Source organism: Arvicanthis niloticus, chromosome 5 (assembly GCF_011762505.2).
Source record: "Arvicanthis niloticus isolate mArvNil1 chromosome 5, mArvNil1.pat.X, whole genome shotgun sequence".
NCBI lineage: Eukaryota > Metazoa > Chordata > Mammalia > Rodentia > Muridae > Arvicanthis > Arvicanthis niloticus.
In genome coordinates, this window is record NC_047662.1 from 85,190,286 (window position 1) to 85,211,335 (window position 21,050).

The 21,050-nt window shown below is 46.6% G+C and overlaps 2 protein-coding genes across 2 annotated transcripts in view; one reads left to right on the plus strand and one right to left on the minus strand.

Annotated features, from left to right (window-relative positions):
- The first annotated feature begins 817 nt into the window (after positions 1-817).
- Slc46a2 (solute carrier family 46 member 2) lies at positions 818-9,725 on the plus strand. Its single transcript, XM_034503720.2, has 4 exons — positions 818-2,111; positions 3,373-3,456; positions 3,862-4,018; positions 9,198-9,725. Exons 1-4 carry the CDS (start codon positions 977-979, stop codon positions 9,262-9,264), a joined length of 1,443 nt encoding a protein of 480 aa, XP_034359611.1. The 5' UTR covers positions 818-976; the 3' UTR covers positions 9,265-9,725.
- A 2,785-nt stretch (positions 9,726-12,510) lies between these two features.
- Positions 12,511-21,050, minus strand: part of Snx30 (sorting nexin family member 30) — a 97,246-nt gene continuing 88,706 nt past the window's right edge. The window contains exon 9 of the mRNA XM_034503453.2: positions 12,511-17,537. Within this exon, the coding sequence (XP_034359344.1) occupies positions 17,478-17,537 (60 nt within the window). The 3' untranslated portion in view covers positions 12,511-17,477. The remainder of the gene's footprint in view (positions 17,538-21,050) is intronic.

Sequence of the window (21,050 nt, forward strand, 5' to 3'; positions counted from 1 at the left end):
AAGTCTGTGTTACTAGCTTCTGACAAATGGGTCCTTGTTGTTTTTAATTTTTTAAAATTAATTGTGTGTGTGTTTCTGTGTGTGTGTTTCTGTGTGTGTGTTTCTCTCTCTCTCTCTCTCTCTCTGTGTGTGTGTATGTGTGTTTCTGTGTGTATGTGCATGAAGGTCAGAGGACAGATTTCTGAGTCGTTCATTCCTTCCATGGTATGGGTCTCAGGGATTGGTCACAAAGCTTGATGGCAGCTCCTTTACCTTTTGAGTCATCTATTATGTTTGTTTGTTTGTCATCTGTTTGTTTGAGACAGAGTCTCTTGTAGCGAACTTTCTATGTACGGGAGGATGACTTGAACTTCTGACCCTCTGCCTTCCTGTCTCACGTGCTAGAATCACAGATAACGTTCCATCATTCCTGGTTTACATGGCACTGAGATTAGAACCATGAGCTTTGTGTATGCCAAGGTTCCTGTTACTTCCAACAAAGAAAACTTGACACCTCAGAGTTACATCAAGCAGAAGCCTAACATCAGACCCCTGCCCAAACCTGCCTCCAAAGGAGGAAGAATTTGGAAACGCTCTCTGGGCAGGTCCCAGAGCTTGCTTGCTTGACTGAGCTTCAGTGCGCGATGGTCCTTAGCTGTCAGGAAAGGCAGGTTGTCTGGGCTGCTCGAGGTGCGTGGGGAGGGAGCCAAGGCTCGCGAGTGCTCTGGCCGAGTGGCTTCTCTGGGCTGTTGCCAGTCTGCTCAGCCTACCCGGGTGGAGGTGGAGGTGGGGCGCTGCTTTTTCTGACCTGAGGAGGAGGGGCCCGCAGCCCGGCAAGTTCCTTGGCATCTAACTAGCTACTGTCAGACAAGACGTCCTAGCTCTGCTCTCGAGGCACCTGAAACACACTTTGAGACTGAGCCCTGACCCTCCAAATTTGGGAGCATCTCCCAGACTCTGCAGACAGCAAGCCTTGTTCCCTGTCACACAGGGTCACATGGGTCCCGGGGTCACCTGTCCGTGGAGCAGCCGGCTCTCTGGCTTCCGGGTGAGGACTTGGATCGAGCCTGTGGTAGCCTCAACCCAGGTGGCCGGCTCCCTCTACGACGCAGGACTACTCCTGGTAGTGAAGGAGTCCTTCGCGTCTGCGGCTGGAGGATCCTCTAATTACAGTGCCAGCCATTCGCTGGGGAGGCATCAGGAGGACCAACAGCAGAAGGCTATCTCCAATTTCTACATCATTTACAACCTCGTGGTGGGCCTGACGCCCCTGCTGTCCGCCTATGGACTGGGCTGGCTCAGTGACCGCTACCACCGTAAGATCTCTATCTGCATGGCGATGCTGGGCTTCCTGCTGTCCCGCATCGGACTCCTACTCAAAGTGATGCTGGACTGGCCAGTGGAGATGATGTACGGAGCAGTGGCGCTCAATGGGCTATGCGGGGGCTTCTCCGCTTATTGGTCCGGAGTCATGGCGCTGGGATCCCTGGGCTGCTCCGAGAGCCGCCGCTCGGTGCGCCTCATCCTCATCGACTTAGTCCTGGGCTTAGCCGGGTTCTGTGGGAGCATGGCTTCAGGGCATCTCTTCAAGCAAATCGTTGGGCACTCTGTGCAAGGCCTCCTGTTAACTGCCTGCAGCGTCGGCTGTGCAGCGTTTGCTCTTTTCTACAGCCTCTTTGTGCTGAAGGTCCCTGAATCTGTGTCCAAGCCTAACAAGGTACACCCCACTGTAGATACTGTGTCTGGCATGATGGGCACCTATCGAACCCTGGATCCAGATCAACAAGACAGGCAGAATGTACCGGGGAACCCTCCAACTCCTGGGAAACGGAAGCCTTCCCAAGCCATCATTGCTCTCCTGTTTGTGGGTGCCATCGTCTACGACCTGGCTGTTGTGGGCACAGTAGATGTTATGGCCCTTTTTGTGCTAAAGGATCCTCTCCATTGGAACCAAGTGCAGCTGGGCTATGGGATGGCTTCTGGGTACATAATCTTCATAACCAGCTTCTTGGGTGTCTTGGTCTTCTCCCGATACTTCCGGGACACCACGATGATCATGATTGGGATGGTTTCCTTTGGGTCTGGAGCCCTTCTGTTGGCCTTTGTGAAGGAGACATACATGTTCTACATTGGTAAGTCTGGGGCTTAAGGAAGCAGGGCACTGTGGACCCTCTGTGTCATGGTCTGATGCTAAGGGGTACTGTGGTCTAGGTGTCCCAGTTCAGTACCAGGGACTGAATTTGCTATCCAGGAGGTACAAGGGAGTCAGGAATAGACGTTTCTGTATTGTGGCTGTGTATTACCTGTATTGCTGTCTGAACCTTGTCAGGGTGGTACCCACGGCTCTGGGCCAAGATGTGGTCACTGGATCTTGGCGTCAATATGGAAGGCTCAACACAGCCTTAAGTGAAGATGGGACTGGGGTTCATTTAACTTTAGTACCTTATAAAATCATATTTATTTAATCAGCGTAGGGAGTTATGCATGGTCAGAAGATATATGTCAGAGTTTATTTTCTCTTTCCACCATGTGGGTTCCAGAGATTGAACTCAGGCTCTCCAGCTTGGCCGCACACACCTTTACCTGCCAAGCCCTATTCTCTTCTTCTCTCTAGCTTTAAAGAAATAAGACACACAAGTTAAGGCCAAATAATGGCTTTTTAGCAATGCACAAAATTTCTCAATAACTGCCCCCTACGATATATTCCCACAAGACAGTGGACTGAGGTTTCCACTGGAGGACAGAGACTGGTCAATCCCAAGCAGAACGCTCTAGACTCCTACTGCAATAGAACTTTCTACAGGTGCAGGGTGGCCTCCATCTGTCAACACAATGGCCACCAGCCATGTGTGGCTATTGAGCATTTGATATGTGGTTAATGTAATGAAAGGACAGAGTTTAAGGCTTATTTCATGTTAGCTTACATAGACCACACGTGCTTAACAGCTAACAACTTGGAAAGGAAAACTTTAGTTATCAGAGAACTGCCCCAGGTCATGCACCTCAGAGAAGCAGCTAGCAAAATGAAAAGGTAACCTGGTGCCCATTTGCAGTTAAGAAAGCCTTGTACAGAGGACAGAGTGGCCCCCTCTCCAGCCCTTCCCATCTATCTCTCCGTCCTCCCTCCCCTTCTCTCCTTCCCCCTCCATGTATTTCACTAGTTAATAAAGCCCTAGGGAGGACTGGCAGCTGAACTAGGGAAACCCTTTCTAAAAAGGCTAGAGATCCAGAGTCTGGGCCACTGGGGGGGCTATAGCAGAGAAGTTTAATGCTTCCAGGCCAAGGCCACAGGGACTGTGGAGAGAGGGGCTGGAAGGGAAGCCTTTGCTTTGTTTCCATCTGGATGGAAGCTGGACTCAGGTGAGAGGTGTTCCTCCTTACTATCTGTTTCAGCCCGAGCCGTCATGATGTTTGCACTGATTCCAATCACAACCATCCGGTCAGCCATGTCCAAACTCATAAAGGACTCTTCTTATGGTGAGTGAGAGGACTTTCTCCAGGATGTCCTGCCCAGACTGTCTCAGCTACTCAGCTTGCTGCACAGACTTCCTAAAGACACTCAGAAGACCCAGAAGTGGGCCCAGGGAGAGGGCTTAGCTGGTAAAAGGCTTGCATGAAGTCCTAGGGTTGGATCTCCAGCACTCGAAAAATGCTGGTGTGGAAATACAGGCCCGTAGCCCCAGTGCTGGGGAGGCTGTGAGGAGGACTCCTGGAGTTGTATACAAATTGTCTGCCTTTGTACAAATTGAGCCAGGGAGACTGAAAAGGACTCCTCAGGAGAGTGGGGGTGGGGGAAGTCTCCTGGAGATCCCCAGAGACCAGGTAGGCGAAACAAGAAATGAACAACTGCAGCTCTGTTGATAATATTTATCTCTTCCACAGGAAAGCTTTTCGTCATCCTGCAGCTGTGCCTAGCTCTGACTGGGGTGGTGACATCCACCATATATAACAAGATCTATCAGCTTACGCTGGACAAGTTCACTGGCACCTGCTTTGTTCTATCATCTTTTCTCTCCTTCTTGGCCATTGTCCCAATTGGGTAAGACAGAAACTGCCTGTTGTGTGAGTTGGGGCCCTGGTGCAGAGGTCAGTTGCAGGCTTTTCCCCACCTTGGTAATTATAAGCTCTCTCCAAAAGAAGTTCCTTCAAATTGAAAATCCAGCAATCCCCAAGTCACAGTAAGGAGCAGACAGCCCCAAATATCTGGCTCCTTCCTGGCACTTTTGTGAGATGACTTATTTATAGGTGCTTCATATGCTTTCTTATTGTTGGAAGCCAGGTGACAAAGCGACCTGAGCCATTCTGACCTGTTGGTTTGGATCCCTTTAGGCAAGAGTCACCCAGCCTGTCCCTTCCAAGAACTGTTTCTTTTCTGTGCTTTGAAGGCACTCAGTGACCACTGCACAGTGTGAGCTCCCCAACAAGGCCTTAGGCAACAGTCCCTTGACCTCTTCCTCTGGGAGACTTTCTTAGTTGTGAGACAAGAGCACTCAGCTCCAGGCAAGCACAGGCAGGAGGACTCAGCAGAGAAGAGGCAATGGCTCCATGGCTAGGCACTAGCCCAGGGGTCAACAGAATGGAAGGAAACAGAGGATTAGCTCTGGCTTCACTAGAAATGAGTGTAAATCACAAGTGAATGTGTGTCTGTGTGTGCGCGTGTGTGTTTGTGTTTTAAATTTGGTAAGGAGGCACTTTATTTTTAAATAACTCTATGTATATGTATTTTACGTATATGAATGTTTTGTCTGCACGTACATCTGTATGCCATGTGTGAGCAGTGGCTCAGCCTCCGTCCTTTCCATCTCATAAACCAGTGTGGGGCCACACATATGTGGTCTCAGGACCCAGGAGGTGAAGGCAGGAAGAGGAAGATGGGATCCCCCAGAATTAAAGCTACAGATGGTTGTGAGCTGTGAGCTGCCGTCTGGGTGCTGGGAACCCAACTCAGGCCTTTTGAGAGAGCAGCAAGTGCTTTTTTGTTCCTTTATTGGCCTCATAGATTACACCCTGCCCACAGTTTCCCCTCCTTCCTCTCCTCCCATCCCTCCTCACCATCTCTCTCCCCAAAATCCACTATTCTTCTCTTTCCCTTCAGAAAAGATCGGCCCTGATCCAGGGAGCTGCCTTTTTGTTTGTTGTTTGAGAAATGGTCTTGCTATGAAGCTCGGGCTAGCTTCAAACTTGCATCCTCCTGCCTCAGCTTCCTATGTACTAGGACTGCAAGTCTATGCCCCTATATCCGGCAGGAGCCACGCTTTAACACAGGAAAGGCGGGCTGGGGTGTAGTTTAGTAGGTGCGGTGCTCGCTTGGCATGCAGAAGCCTCAGCTTCCATCCTTCCTGTCAGGTAAACCAGTGTGGTGCCACACATATGTGATCCCAGGACTCAAGAGGTGGAGACAGGAGGATCAGAAGTTGAACATCATCCTGAGCTACACAATGAGTTTGAGTTGTGCCTGTACCATATGGGACCCTGTCTCCAAAAAGTAAAAAAAAAAAAAAAAAAAAAAGATGGTGAAATTAATTATAATAGTATAGCTTAGTATAGCTGGTAAACAAATATCCCAAACATGTAATCGGCGCACACAGTCAGGCAATAGGAATGCTTTACTTTTTTAAATGACCAAATCTTTGTGATCCAGTTATGTATTGTTATGCTTACAGTCAATTCCATTTTGTAGGCACATTTTAAGTGTTTGGTAGCCACAGGTAACTATTACTTCCCCTGAATTGAAGCTCTCTCATGAGCCAGTAGGGGCTAGCAATTAGAGAAATGTATCTTTCAGGACAGCTACAGGATATGCCATAAGGTACAACAGATTTGGCATGGTCTCACACTTTGAGGTTCCCATAGTACTATTAGTGTTTATTAATATTAATTAATTAGTATTAGGAACAGCTGTATTCTTGACAGATGAGTAGATAATAATTGAAGGCAGACTGTGATGAAGCCAGTTTTTTAAAAAAGACTTATTTATTTATTTATTTATTTATTTATTTATTTATTTATTTATGTGTATACTGTAGCTGTCTTCAGAGACACCAGAAAAGGACATCAGATCCCATTATAGATGGTTGTGGTTGCTGGGGATTGAACTCAGAACCTCTTGGAAGAGCAGTCAGTGTTCTTAACTGCAGAGCCATCTCTCTAGCCCAAAGCCATTTTTGGAATCCTCACGCTATATCATAATATCTAGGTCTCTGCCAGGCCTCTTGTGACAGGAGCCATCAGTCAATGAGGCCATTCACTTTATTTGTTAGTCAAGGAAAATAAGACACAAAAAGCAAACAGGTGGGGATATTTAGCCAAACAGAGGACCATGACCAAGTCTCATGTCCTAAGGTATGAGAACTGAGCCAGGACTGTCCAGGACTGTCCAGCCTTTAGGCCTTTTTATTAGATCCTGGCTGTGTGGGTTGGGCTAACTTGGTGAGAGCTAGCATACAGTACAGATTTTTGAGGAGTCCCAACTCCCTGGTCAGCTTTGCAACAAATTAATCATTTCATCCAAGTAAACAATCCCATTTCACTGAAGGTTGACACAACCTCCCTAACCCAAATAAACACCCAGAAACAATGGTAGGAAACACGTCTAACAAGCCAGTGTAGGTCATCAAGTTATAAACAGACCAACAAAAGCGATGACTGGATCCTTCCCAGCTTCACACGGGTTGTGCTAAGCAGGCTGGCTTGCCTTCTTTAGTAAGAGGGTTGAGAGAACATGGAACAGGTGTGATGCCCGGACCCTTCACCCTGTGCACTTAGATCCAGCCATTTCCTTCTGCACTAGTTCCTTTAATTTTTATTTATTTATTTATTTACTGTATGTGTGTGTATGTGCAGGAGTCTGACCTCTCTTCCTTATACCATGTAGGCTCTGAAACTGAATTCAGGTTATCCGGCTTGGTGTATTTATTTATGTATTTATGTATTTATTGGTGTGTGTGTGTGTGTGTGTGTTTGTGTGTGTGTAATAGCATGTGTGTTCAGGTGCCCTTGGAGGCCAGAGGTGTTGGATCCCTTGGAGCTGGAGGTGGCTGTCAGCCTCTGACATGGTGCTGGGAATCAGACTCAGGTGCTCTGGACACGTCCTTACCTGCAGAACCATCTTACCAGCCCTACACCAAATCTCAGTTGGTCATACAGAGTCTTCATGATCTTGTGTCCCAGAAGCAGGAAGAGGCTCTCGAAACAGCCAAGTGAGCAGCTGATTGGATGTTCATGTGGCTCAGGCACCTACCTGCTAAGTGTTTCCGCCACCTTCCTTCAGCAGTAGAGAGACACAGGCAGACGAAGCTACACACTCTCTATACATTGCTTGGCCAGGAAAGATTTCAAAATGGCTGCTCTCAGGTCCCATACCCACAGACTAGAACTCAACTGATCTGGGCTAGGCATTACTTTAAAGCTCTGCAGGTCATTTGAGTGTACAACAAAGACTGACCATGGATGGTGTGACAGCAGCGTTTCCATGACCTTCCCTTTCCTCGAGGTCACTCAATGAGAATCTGAAAATCTCTTCCATCTAGAGGTTGCCAAGCTGGGCCATCAGTCATTACGTAAAAGCAACAGGAAAGACCTGTGTGGTTTCTAGCCACAGAGGGAAAAGCTACATTCCAATCAGCAGACAGTCCCAGGAAGGTGGGGCAAAGCAGAGGAGGACAAGAAAGTCAGAAGGCTGGACCAGTTATCATCTGCATTCTCCTTGATGCCAGCAAAGGTCCTGAGGTCAGGGCTGTCTAAAATGGTGTGTGCCTGTGTGTGTGAGTGACTGTGTGTGACTGTGTGTTTGTGTGATTGTGTGTGTGTGTGTGTGTGTGTGTGTGTTTCGAGTGCACACATGCTGGCCCCACCTAGTCCCTATAACAAAAGGAGGCATTGTCACAGGCACTGTGGGTGTCTCTCTTCCCTTCCTGCTCTTCTCTACATGAACAGGAAGATGCTAAGGGAGTATTTGTGAGGGTCTGCTGCCGCCACAGCCCTCTTCCCCACCACACACACACACACACACACACACACACACACACACACACGTACCCACAGGTGCTCTGTGTTGCAAGAGAAAATATAATCCACCATAAGAGGATAATTTCATCTTCTCCAGCCAGCACACTTAGGTGAATTCCTATCCCATCCCAGGTTTTTAAAAAATGGTTCTAACAAATGTGGTAAATGTTTTATATATGATAATCCCTAAGGATTCCATCAAGGTGACTATTATTTATCCCAGTCTTACAGATGAGAAAAAAATTCCTCCCTTTATCTTGCTCTAATCAGAGTTCTGTTAAGCTCCTGTATTTTTCCTTCACAGCACACTAGTTGGTGACCACCCATGTTGGTCTGTTAAATATGCTTCCCACTATATTGTAGGCTTGCCGAGGACAGAGACCACAGCTGTGTGACTCCCCACATGTCCACTGGATTCAGCAGAGAGCTCAGCACCTAAGAAGTATTCTAGAAAGTTTTGTTTAATGAATAAATGCTTTTGTTTAATGAATAAATAAAAAGGCATGGCGCCTAAGGCTGGGACTATAGCTCAGCTGGTAGAGCACTTACCTAGCAAGCATGAAGCCCTAGGTTCAATCCCCAGCACATCATAAACCAGGCATGCTGGGCCATCCCTGTCATCCCAGCTCTCAGAGATGAAGGCAGGAGGATCAGGAGTTCCAGGCCAGCCTCCGCCTAGGCTTCCTGAGACCTGTCTAAACAATAATAAGAATGATTTGGGACCATAAAGATGGCTTGGTAAATGATTGCTGAGTAAGCATGATGATGAGTTCAGATCTCCAGCACCTAAGTAAAAGCAAGTGCTACCCCAGTTCTGGGGAAGGTCCTCGGGGTAACTGGTAACTGAACTGAAGTCGTCGCTACGGCTGCAGGGGATCAGTAAAGGTTAACTTGCTATTGAGATACTCACGGGAACTCATCATTAGGCAGGCTGTGCGAGGCAGAGAAGTTAGGACGATGGGGCATCTGTCTAGCTCACCTTGTCACTGGAGACAGGGAGAAGTTCATTGTCATAGGACTGGAAAGCATCTGGAGAATTCTCTAGGGCCAACCCTCTCACTCAGTAGCACCCTGATGCACTATGGAGTCAACCTATCTCTCCATCGGTGAGAAAGGGGGGTGGGAGATGACATAGGCGTGGGCGAGGAGGAGGAGCTACCTGCTTCACCTCATTCCAGCCTTTTACAACTCTCTTCTGCAATGTCTTACAGTGTTGTGGCCTACAAACAAGTCCCGAGGTCACAACAAGAAGAGCATGCAGAGAAACAGAGGAGCTGACAACACCCGAGATGACCAGGTTCCGCCTGTGAAACCCAAGTTCCAGTCTTCCGATAACCTGCGGGGCCCTGGTGGGAGGGAAAATCACTTTCTGGGTGTTGGAGGAAATATCCTAGTTCTCTGATGCCTGTGCCACACAGAAGTTGAGGTCTGTGTGTACCAGCTGCTTGCACAGACATTCTAGGTCCTGGAGGGCTTCAGGCTCCAGCCAGCCTTTCTTCCATCGCTGTCTCAAAGGCCAATGGAGGCACACGGGAATTGTGCTACAAGTCCTATGGAAGACTGACTAAAGCCTAAATTTCGCCAACCCAAGGGGAATGACCATGAAATGGACGTTTTGTAAAAACTGACAACAGTTTTGTACGCATGACAACAGTTTTTAAATTTATGTAATATCTTGAAAACAAAAGAGTTTTCTTGGCTGAACTTTCCTCTGCTGGTAACGAGAGCAATAAAATGCAAGGTGGTGCTTGCTGCCTTTGTTGCTTTTAAAAGCAAAGATCAGGGCTGGGGTTGCAGCTCAGCTGGTGGAGTGGCTACCTGGCATGCTCAGAGCCCTGGGTTCAATCTTCTGCTCTACATAAGCCAGGCATGGTCGCACACACCCATAATCCCAGCACTTGGGAGGGCAGAGGCAGAAAGATCACAGCCCTTAGCTGTATTGCTGGTCTGAGACCAGATGGGCATACATGAAATCCTGCCTCAAAAAACCAAAAACAAACCCAGGAACAACATCAACCAACAACAGAAAACAAAACCCACCAAGTAGCAGCAGACTTCCTTAGTGAAATACGCAACTGAATGCTTTCAGTCAATACCTTCCTGAGTGTCTGGGGTAAAGACGAGATGGTGAACGCCAGTTTATTCTGAGTTTCTTGTTCTGATTCTTTTGCTTACAAAGCAGAATCATCATTTAATACAATCAATATTCATAGTGTGAATACAAATCTTTCTCTGATGGGCTCCCCGTGGAACTATAGAGGTGGCATTCTCAAAGTAAAGTGAAATACACAGAGAATGTATTTAAATGCCAGGGCCTTTGGGCAGTTTGTGTCTGGTTCCCTTCCAGGGAATGATCAACTTTACTGCCCTCTTCCTCTCTCATACCTCCCTGCATCCTCTCCATCCTCCTTGCTTCCTTAACTCTTGAGGCCTCAAAGGCACTGTCCTTAGTTATTTAATAATCTGTTTTCCTCCGACAGACCCCAGAATTTTTCCAACATGAGTCAACACCTCCAGGTCCCCAGAGATAACTTACACCCCCTTATGTTCCCCTCACTCAGCACTTAAAATTACTACATCTTTTCTCTCTTCCCTGACTGATATAATAGCATCATCTCCATCCCTCCAACCCCCAGCCTGCAAGGTTCCAAATCACCTCTGACCTAGTCCCCTTTCTCACAGTTCTCTCTTAAATCCAGCCTCCTTTATCACGTCGTGCCATGGTTTTAATGGAGCTCAGAGGAGAACTTGCATGATGCAGTTCTCTCTCACTATGTGGGGCCCTGGGGGGTGGGGGTGGGGGTGGGGGGATTGAACTCAGTTCGTCAAGCTTAGGGCCAAGCACCTTCACCTGCTGGTTCATCTCACCAGTCCTTACCATGGCTTTGGCAATTTATTTCTATCCATTTCCCAGCTCTTCTCCAGCATCTCAACTCTGTACCTTCTTAATAGCGGAGGGGTGAACACTCCTTAGTAAGTCAGTCAGCTAAGCACACAGAAAAGGCTTACTCATTAATATTTCACTTAGATATATTTGAATTAGTAGCAGGAGGAGCCCTTCCATAAGGGCTGTCATAGAGGGAGTGCCTACAACACAGGTGATGTGTGTATGTAATTACTAGCTTGTCAAGAACCCTCTGGGAAGGCTTGCCTATACCTCAAAGGTCACAGTCTTGAAGGCTCAGAGATGGAACTATTCTAGAACTACAGTCACTAAGAGAGACAATGGTAAGTAAGGTTCAAATCTCTTTATTCCTCTTGCTGTCCCATTTTATATCATTATAGTATTGGATCAATGATGTTGGATTAACAATTGAATGGATTATCACTAAGCCAAGTTCAACATCATTATGAAGTCCATTTCCAATGTCTGACTTCTTTTTTTGAGACAACACCTCACTATGCAGCCTTGGTTGACCAAGGTTACCCAATAGTGGGTAATATTTAATGTGACAGCACCCGATCTGTCTTGTGTTACGGAGCTGCCATGTTCCGGACTAGGCTAGGCCTGAGGTCATGAGCAGAAGAGGCATATTCTCAACTATTCTCTGGCTCAGGCCACCAACTCAGGTGGCCAGAGATGCCAGCGTGGGAGATGGCTCTGCCAATCTTCCACACTGTCTCCACAAGGCTGGGCTGGGCCCAGACCACCCCCGCCATCCATGAGGTACCCAATAGAAATGAGACTCTAATGCTTAAAAGTTATGCAAAGGCTTATTTATATATTTGGTAATGCTCAATAAACAAGATGCCCACACAATTAGGTGTGTCCCATTATCTAACCTTAAGATATAAGTTATTACTGTGGACTGCTCTCCATACATGCGTGGTCTTCCATGGCTCCTACATCTCCCCTCCTTACTCCTCTTTCTCTCCTTACTCCTACCTTAGCTCCTCCTAACTTGTGGGAAAATATCCCGATACATAAATACATGTGAGTGAGTGCAGATGAGAAGGCCAAGAGGTCCTTGGATCCCCTGGAACTGGAGTTACAATGTTTGTGAGCTGCCTGACACAGGGACTGGGGACAGAATTCAGACTGTGTCCTCGAGAAGGCAACACATGCTCTTCACACTGAGCCACTCTGCAGCCCTGTCGTCCTACTTAGAAACACTAATGCTCTCATAAACCGAAGGCATTCCTTTTCTTGGAAATGCCTTGAAAACATGGCAGAAAAAAGCCAACAATAACAAAAAACCCAAACAAACAGGAAGTGCTGCCCTGACCCAAAATATGTTTTGCTATTGTTCCATGCAGGAAGAATTTTCTGTAGCATCTTCCTGGCAATCAACAATGATGCTACAGCAGTTTCTTTGTTTGCCAACTTGTAAGATGCAGGGGAGGGCAAACTGAGGCAAAGAGACTCTGAAATTTGCATGTGCATGTGTGTGTCTTTACAGTTACACTATGCTTTGATTCTCATAAGAAAATTACCATGTGTTCACAGAAACTTTTAAAAAGCCCAGAAAGCAGACACCCTGATTTTCCAGTCCTGACAGAGACAAATGAGCACGTGACCCAGGATAAATAAAGCATCTTTTATAGGTTTATTGGTCCATTACTTAAGTTAACTGAGGTAAAGAAAAAAAATTAATTTACAAGCTAATAGTTTATCAAGCAATACAAATTCTTTGTTTACCTCAAAATGTAATACTAATTCCATAGTAAACAACAAACAGAATTTCTTACATACAGAGATACGAAAAACCAAAGTGGACAAGAACCTTGTGCCAGCATCAAAAATACAACAAAACAGCTTTTTTTTTTTTCCTTTTTATAACCTCTGGTTCCACAACAAAGAAAAAAGGTGACATTCTTTTTTGGTAGTTTCATAAGACAAAGACTTGGATCTGTAAATAAATCACTTTCTTAGCAACACGCATTCTCTCAAGCACTTATGTTCACAGCTTCCGTTTTGGCTTAATGGCAGCAAGGAGAGAGAGCACACAGCGAGACCCCATACCTCAGAAGCCTGCTTCTATCTCTGGAAGTTTTAAACCTAAAGAACAATTTTTAAAAATAAAAAAAAATAGTCCAAAAATTTGTTTTAATTCCCCTCCTGAACAGTTAAAATACGAGTTAGAAAGTTTGCTGGCAGTTTGTTTTGTGGGAGTCTGTCAGATGTAGGCTGTCTCTCCATGTAGTCCTGACTTAGGCATGAAGGGAACAGGCACACAGAAATACAGTGAGGAGGGACTCTGAGAGAGAGGCCTAACCCTCGGCATGGTCCAGGAAGACAGTGCTAACTGGTAGAAGATGCTGGTTTGTGCTGGTTTGTTCTTGGATGAAGGCCCAGCTGACACAGCCATTGCTTTGTTACACCAATCCACAGTCTAGGAAAAACCCCTCCTTTCCTCCAGCATCTTGGCAGAGGTCTAAGGCTATGAACCAGCCTGTCCAACGACAGCATACATATGTGTTAGCTGTTCTGAACTGGGCTGTGGAGAGCTCAGAATCACCACATACTTGGGCAGTACTTCAGGGAGAAAGGTGTATGCATCTAGTCACCCTGGCTTTAATATTGAGTCGACAGAACATGTTTTATGTTATTTGGCATTTCAACCTTTGGAGACTCTCCATCTCTGGGATCCGTTCTGCAGAAGCAAAGTAAACCTGGCATGCTGTCGTAAACCAGAGGATTTTTTGAAGCTGTGTGATTTGTCACTGCTGATACTGTCTGTATCCTCCACACCCAAACTAGGCCGATGCATTTCACATTCGTCTTTCTCATCCAAAAGCATCAAACAGTACTGTGGTCCGTTTCCTGTTATTATCTCAAATACTATTTGGCAACAGCGATATTTAATCTTGCCACCTGAAAGGCCACCTTCCTTCTGTGGCCCCCACCTTCTGGCTTGAAACTTTAAGAAGATGGCAGCTGCCTATATTAAGTTTCTACACCAACTGTTTCCATGTGTAAAACTTTCTGTACAGACTCTTTAAACCACTAGCTGAAGAGTAAGGCAATCAGTAGGTACTGACAAATTGTTATGAACTACAATTAGGCTTTTAACAATCTCTGTCTTTTTCTGGGTGTGTTGGGTTTTCAAGTGCTAAGTACATAAATATGAGACACATACTGATCTTTTAAAGGGTTTTTTTTTTTCTCCCCACAACACTTATTTACAAATCGCAGTAGTTAAAAACTACTTTGGTAACATGGGTTTTTGCCATACATAAAGTCATACCCAGGAATGTTCAAACAGATAAGACTAAGAACAGTCAGCCCCATAACAGAGCCTCACCTCAGCCTTCTTACAGTCAAATGACCTCATCAAAACAGCCAGCTACCTCTGGCTTCTGTGCCACAGGACAGGACAAATCACACAAGCCTTCGAGTGTTCCATGGGTGTTGTCCTAAAAGAGAAACACTGTCATCATGCCCACTTCTAAAATGAAAGTCTCCACAGGCCCTCCCTCAGCAGACACTGCAGTGTTCACATGTTCCCTTCTGTTTACATTCTGCACACTCCATTTGGCATAGAGACGCGTCTTACATTCCACCTCTACCCCATGCATGCTAGGTTTTCTTCTTTCAGCTAAGGGAAACTATCTGGTGCAGTGAGGAGCAGCTTGGAGAGGCACAAGCCCATCCTAACCCTACTTCCTGCTCAGCAGCAAACACTGTCTGGGCCTTAGGAGAGGATGAAACTGACCCCACACTGAGGGCTGAGGGGTCATTCCCTCCTTACTCCAGAGCAAGGCCTCCTTGTTTTGAGCAGCACAACCCAGATTCTTCTTGCAAATCCCAACATCAGTAGTATCCTTTCCTGCTACAAACCACAACTGTCCTAAACAATCCCGGCTCTCCCAGCTCCTTGACTTGAAGAATTCCCTGCCTTTGCAGGTTTCTAATCCGGTGAACAAGGCCCCATTTCTCAGGACCTGGGCAATTGCCTACAGCCAACTTTCATTTCACTGGCATGTGTCCAAGCCTCAAAAGTTATCTGCATCCCTCTGCCTATGGTACCGTTAAGGCAAAGTCACATGGAAAATAAGTCAGAGGGACCTGTGACTTCAGGGAAAGGCGTCGGCTCCAGAAATAAGTGATAGAGCCTCTCTGGGGCATTTTGGCACTGTAGTCTCTGAGCTATGCTTCCCGTAGGGAATCTCTTTTGTGTATGCTTTCAACTGGTGAGCTTCCACGGACTGAGGGAGCCTCTGAAGCAAGGAGGGTGGAAGGCCTCCTTCACTGTCTATTGTTCCTTTTCTTCTAGGCCAGCCTCCTCAGCTCACCAGCTGCCATCCTGAGAAGGACACCCTTGTGCATGGGCGTCCATGGCTCTGCCACTGACACTGTTCCAAGGGGACAGAAAGTCTCCATTATTCCAGCTCTTTCTGGAAGCTCAACGCCCAAGGACATTGCTTACTGGCCAAATAAACACAACAAGACAAACATCTCAAGATGCTGTGAGAGCCACCTCTCATGAGGGAATGGCTGTGGACCCCGCTTCCTTCCCTACAGTTCTCAATGAAGCTGGAGGCTGTTTCTACGGAGTTTTCTTCTTGCATAACTAACCAGCACACAGGATTGACTTGGTGTTTTGGCAATTAGTTGGTCATCAAATTTTAACTTCTTCATAATTTTATCTATGTTCTTCCCATGAGTCATTACATTATTGTATGCATCATTATGTTACTGTGTGCTCCACAAAGCATACGGTCCACAAAGCAAAGCTTCATGTTTCTCAAAGATGGACATCACCTTTGGGCCAGTCTGATGTCGGCTAATATACACAATGGAGGCCAGTTGGTGACTAAATATACACCCTGACTCTACCAGCAAGCTTGGGTTGGCTCTGAGCATCCATACCCACACCAACCTGGTGGTTGAGAGGTAGAATGAGATGCCAACTCACTGGAGTTGGGGTGTATGGGCTGTTCTTACTCTTCTGCCTCACTGAGCCATTTCTATTTGTACCAAAGAAAATTCACATCAAGGACACTGGGATGGCACAGATAGGGTTTAGGAAAGTACCAATAGATGCAGGAATTATTATTTCTATCACAAATCTGTCAAATGTGAGAAGACAAATTGTTTCATGCTACCTAGCTGCTGTCCCATGATGTCCCAGACGCAGCTGACTCCACATTAGAGGGAATTACAGGACTCAGCATGCTGTCTGATGATCAGATTTGCAAATTAACTTGTAAATGAAGCAACCCTTGACTGCTTCACCTTAAAAACAAAGCCCCTTCCATTGACCTGTGGCTCAGATCTACAGATTTTTAGCAAAGAGTCACAGATGAAAGAAGACAAATACACAGCTTCTTTTTAGCAGGAACAACGGTATGGAAGAGAGGTCCATTCTGGTTGTTAGCTTTATGGAAATTTGAAAAGCTTCACATGAAGATGTTAAGCACATTGGCGGCCCCCAGATTTTGGCTGCGAACGGAGATTTCCACATAGCCTGAAACAAAAAGCATCATGTCGCTCTTCTCGTCTCTGAGGAAACTGTGGATGCTTTTCTTCCTGACCACAGAATTTTGAGGGTTAAAACGCTCATGTAGAAGTCACACTGAGTTTACAAATCTTGACAGCAAAAACAATACAGCCCACCAGCCCTCACTGCAAGGCTGCCTAGAAGTCAGTGAGCACAGCAGGAAGATTAAACTAGACATGTTTGGTGAGGTAAAGGCAAACTGCACAAAGCAGACATCAGAGCTGGGGCTTGGCACACCAGAGCGACACTGACAGTAGCTGTTTCCAAACAGGTCTAATCCCAACCACGATGACAGTTAACAAGCAAAACACACAAAGACCTCCACAGAGAAAAATGCACCTTTTTTTCCAGTTCACACCAAAAGGCTTCTCATCTGTTGCACTCTGGTGTCAGAAACAAGATCCTGAGGCATCCTGTAAGGACATGGACGCGGGCTTGCTCACTCAAGCATTGATGCTCACAGACACAGATTTAGGTGGCCCCATGTGAAACAGAAACAAGTAAATAGATGCCACTCATCATGAGCAGGCAGCAGGCCACGGCCACAGCCACAGGCCACTGTAAATTAAGGACATTCTGAGAAGGTACCCACACCTCCTTCCATGCTGGTCGCTCAATGCCCTCACAGGTGAGGTGCAGAGCCACAGTGTCTCTGCAGCAGGTCACAGCTGCTTTCTTCCTATTTCCCCAGGTCCCTGAGACACAGGCCTGGGATTCTGTCCTACAATGGCAACTGGGCTGTCCCCAAAGTGATGTCACATGTCATGTGGGGGTTATCCTGCCCCTCAGGTTCAAGTCTTCGTAGTGTTCAGTTTAAGAGGTTCCTTCACAATATGGAGGTATGCTTCTGCTGAGAGATGATTACAGCCTCAGACTCCAAGGAATAAATACTAACTGAAAACAACTGTGGGGGACAGGGGAGAAAGTACACACACAAGAGGTGCTGTTGTGCTGTTTTCCCACGGCGACCTCTCTGGCACTGCAGGGACATTCTGGTTCAGGGTACCATGCCCTGTGGAGGCAGAAGAGTCTCTTCCAAAACCAAAGCTACTTGGCCTCTTGTTTCTCTTGCAGTAGTGGAATAACCGACTCCCACGCCATGAGGCACTGGAACGAGAGCACACACACAAGGTCAGCTGTCAGATGCTGCTCTGTTAATCCTGATCCTGCCGAGGAGTCACCTTTGTCTAGTGGCGCCTACGTCTGTTATCAATACTATTATCAATAGGGGCAGTGACAGATGTTTGTCTGGAATCCATCCCCCATCTTTATGAAAGAGCCATGTCCTTATAAGGCTTGCATGCCTCCATGAGAGTGGGAAGCCTACACCCAAGGTATGAAGGATCGGATCCATTCTAAGAAAATCGTTACCTTCACTAAGCCAAAACCAGACCAGGCAGGAAATTCTTGATGAGGACACCAGCTCTGAGAACCGACAAAGGCATTGTTGGAGGTGTGGGTGAGGCTGGTATAAGGATAGAACCATGAGAGGCCAGTCACCTTAGTCAGGGTAGGTGAAAAACACACTCTTGTTCACCTGAAGTTTGGTTTGCTTGTTTGGACCACTTTTATATATCCCCAAAGATTGGGGAGAAGGGAGTCTAGCAATCTTCACATTTATTTCTGTGTATGTAAAGGGTGAGGGCACATGTACCATGACATGCGTGTGGAGGTCAGAGGACAACTTTAAGGAGTCAGTTCTCTCTTCCCACCATATGGGTTCCAAAGATCAGATACAGGCTGTCAGGCTCGGCAGCAAGCACCTTTACCCACCCCATCAACCCACACACTGGCCCAACAATCAGGTTTTCCTAGGCCCACATTCTGTTGTGCATTTTATATTCATTTTCCCACGGCTCACAGTTAAAACATGAATGAACACTGATATCAGCTCCTTTTATCCCAGATCCTTCTGACAGAACAAGAACTTAGAAGACTCTGGTACTGCCTCAAAGTGGCTGACCTAGCAGACATTGTCCTCCCTCTGAAAAGCCTTTTGCAAAAGGGAAGGGCAAGCCCACTGTACAGACAGACTCAGGGTGAAGAGTTCTACCCTGAGTCACCTGGGGAGGAGGTCTGCAGGGCGGATGAGAGGCAGCATGAGGACAAGCAGAAAGAAGAGTGCTGAAACCTCTCCCTCATACCTTCCTTGGCCACTCTATGGCTGGTGAAAAAGCCAGACTCAGAAACCTGTCCTAAACAAGGAAAGACCAGTCAGCCTCAAGGAGCTGACTTCCAGCAATGGACTGGAAGGGAGGCCCATAGCATTCTAAATTCAAGCCCACCCCTCAGAGCTGCAAGGGTCTTTCTTCCTGTCCCAAGAGGAACACACTGATTTTTTTTTTTTTTTCCCCAGTCATCAAATGTGCCAAGCTCTTTCCTTACTCGGGGACTTGTGTATGTTGTTCCCTCTGCCCAGAGTGTATGTTCATCAGATCTTTGATTGTAAGGCTGCTCCAAGATTCCATAGGCTGGTCTTTCCCGACCACTCCACTGGCCTCTAGTACTTTTTTCCTTGCTCCTTCCCCTTAGCATGCTTATTTCATCCTCACCTCTGGGAATCCATCACTAATGCTGCTCTGATGGACTTAGGATGCCTACAGGGTTATGCAAAGCCTGCTATTTATCAGCTGGGTATTCAATCCCTTGCATATGAAAAGTGAAGAGAAACAACATCAGATACATGTAGAAGACAAGGCCAGGCCTCAGACAGGCCCTGATGATGGTACAATGGGAAGAAACAGATGCAAACCCTGAGTTTGCACTCTGGGAGTTTAGAGATGGTGGGTCATCCACAACAGGCATGGTGGAGACACTGGAAATATGAGCATTGAGGTAAACTGAGTGTCTGCCACATGCTGGTACGTTCTGGTAACTTGCATGTGCATTTTACTTTGTCTTTGCAATTATCCTGCAAAAAGTGATTAGTACTTATAAATGAAGAAAGAAAGGCTGGGCAGACGCCTCACCTAACACAGAGCAAGCAGGAGGAGGTCTTGATTTCATATGGGGATAACTTCCTACCTTTGGGAAGGCAGGACTGTCCCTAAAAGTATATGGCCCCTGTCTCCTAAGCTTGTTGTGTAGGGACAATCCAGACTGATGGTTCCATCAGTTAAATACTTAATAGTTTGGTACTCAAAGGCTGGTCAGCTTGGAGGGAATTTTTAAACTTCTGTGAATGATGGTTTCAATCATAAAATTCTCGTTGTCACACTACCTGCCATGACTCTTAAGTCCTGCAATCCTGACTAGGTGTGAATGAAGGGAGAAAGGACAGATACACAGAGACAGACACACACATACATACACACACACACACACACACACACACACACACACACGCAGTAAAACTGGGATGGGGGGGGTGCTAACTGTGATTGAGGGCTCCTACTGCCAGCAACATGGAACCTCAGTGAGTTTACTAAGAATAGCATAGGGGAGGGGTTGCTAGTATCTGAAGGTCTCTGTAGGTGAGCAATCTTCTGCTATAAACATCTGGGAGGGGGAAGCAGCAGTTCTAGTCTTCGAACACCCTGATCAATTGTTCACAAAAGCTCACACTCAGACTCTGAGGAAAGCTTTGCTGTCCCTCAAGCCTAACACATAAGATAAAATGCATTTGCAAATATTCATGGGTTTGAGGCCTCGGGGTCCTTGGAATGGGTCAACAATGCACATACACTCGGGACTTTGGCTCACTCAGGGTTCTTCTGATACCCACACCGCTTGTGGGATGAAGAGTTAAATGTAATGAGCTGGCAACTGCTGAGCATCTAGAGCAAACCCAGTTTAGAAGCAGCAGGGACAGCAGAGGAAAGGCATGGAAGGGTTGAGGACGGCCTTCTCCCCCCAGCTCCCTTTAGTAAACCAGGCAGAGTGCAGGCACATCAGCTCAGAGCAGCAGCCACAAGCACCTAAGCCTCAGGATGGGAGTTGGGCGGCAGGTGAGCCAAGGATGTGTCCTAGGTTATGGATTGCCTTGGTGCTGTTTGTATTTTGATGCTAATTCTGCTTCCTCAAAATAGGCTGCTGGGTAGATCAGGTGAACCTTCTCCCTCCCCGTGTTACCCAGTCAAATAAAAGCTAGAGCCGGTGATTGGGCAGTGTTAGGAAAAGGTGGGGTTGGGAGTTTTAGAGAGGGTGAGAGAGAAAGGGGAGGGGGAGACCAGCCAGTAGAGAGAGAGAGGAAGCCAGAGGAAGTAGAAGGAAGATGGAGCAGAACCCTGTGGCCTGGAGAAATTGCAAGTAGCAAGCAACTTCATAGCTGGGGAACAGAGTAGTATAGTGGTATATCTGCCCAACCTAGGTGTGCAGTTTATAAATATTATAACTGAGTTGTGTATTTTTTACAGGGGCTTATTGGGATTGGAGATTTACTGCAACCGTCCTAGGGCCACAATCTAGGAGATTGGTCTGTCCTAGCATCTTCCTACAGGGCAAGAAGCTGTTCTGTTCCCAACAGCTGAATTTCAAGGCCAAGTTATTTCAACTGAAACTGGGCAACTGTTTAACTGTAACTTTAGGCTACTAAAGGACATCAAGATTTATCGACAGAAATGACTTCAAATCAGATACTTAAGGAGTAAGCCTCCATTTCAGGAGATAGCTTTTACCTTT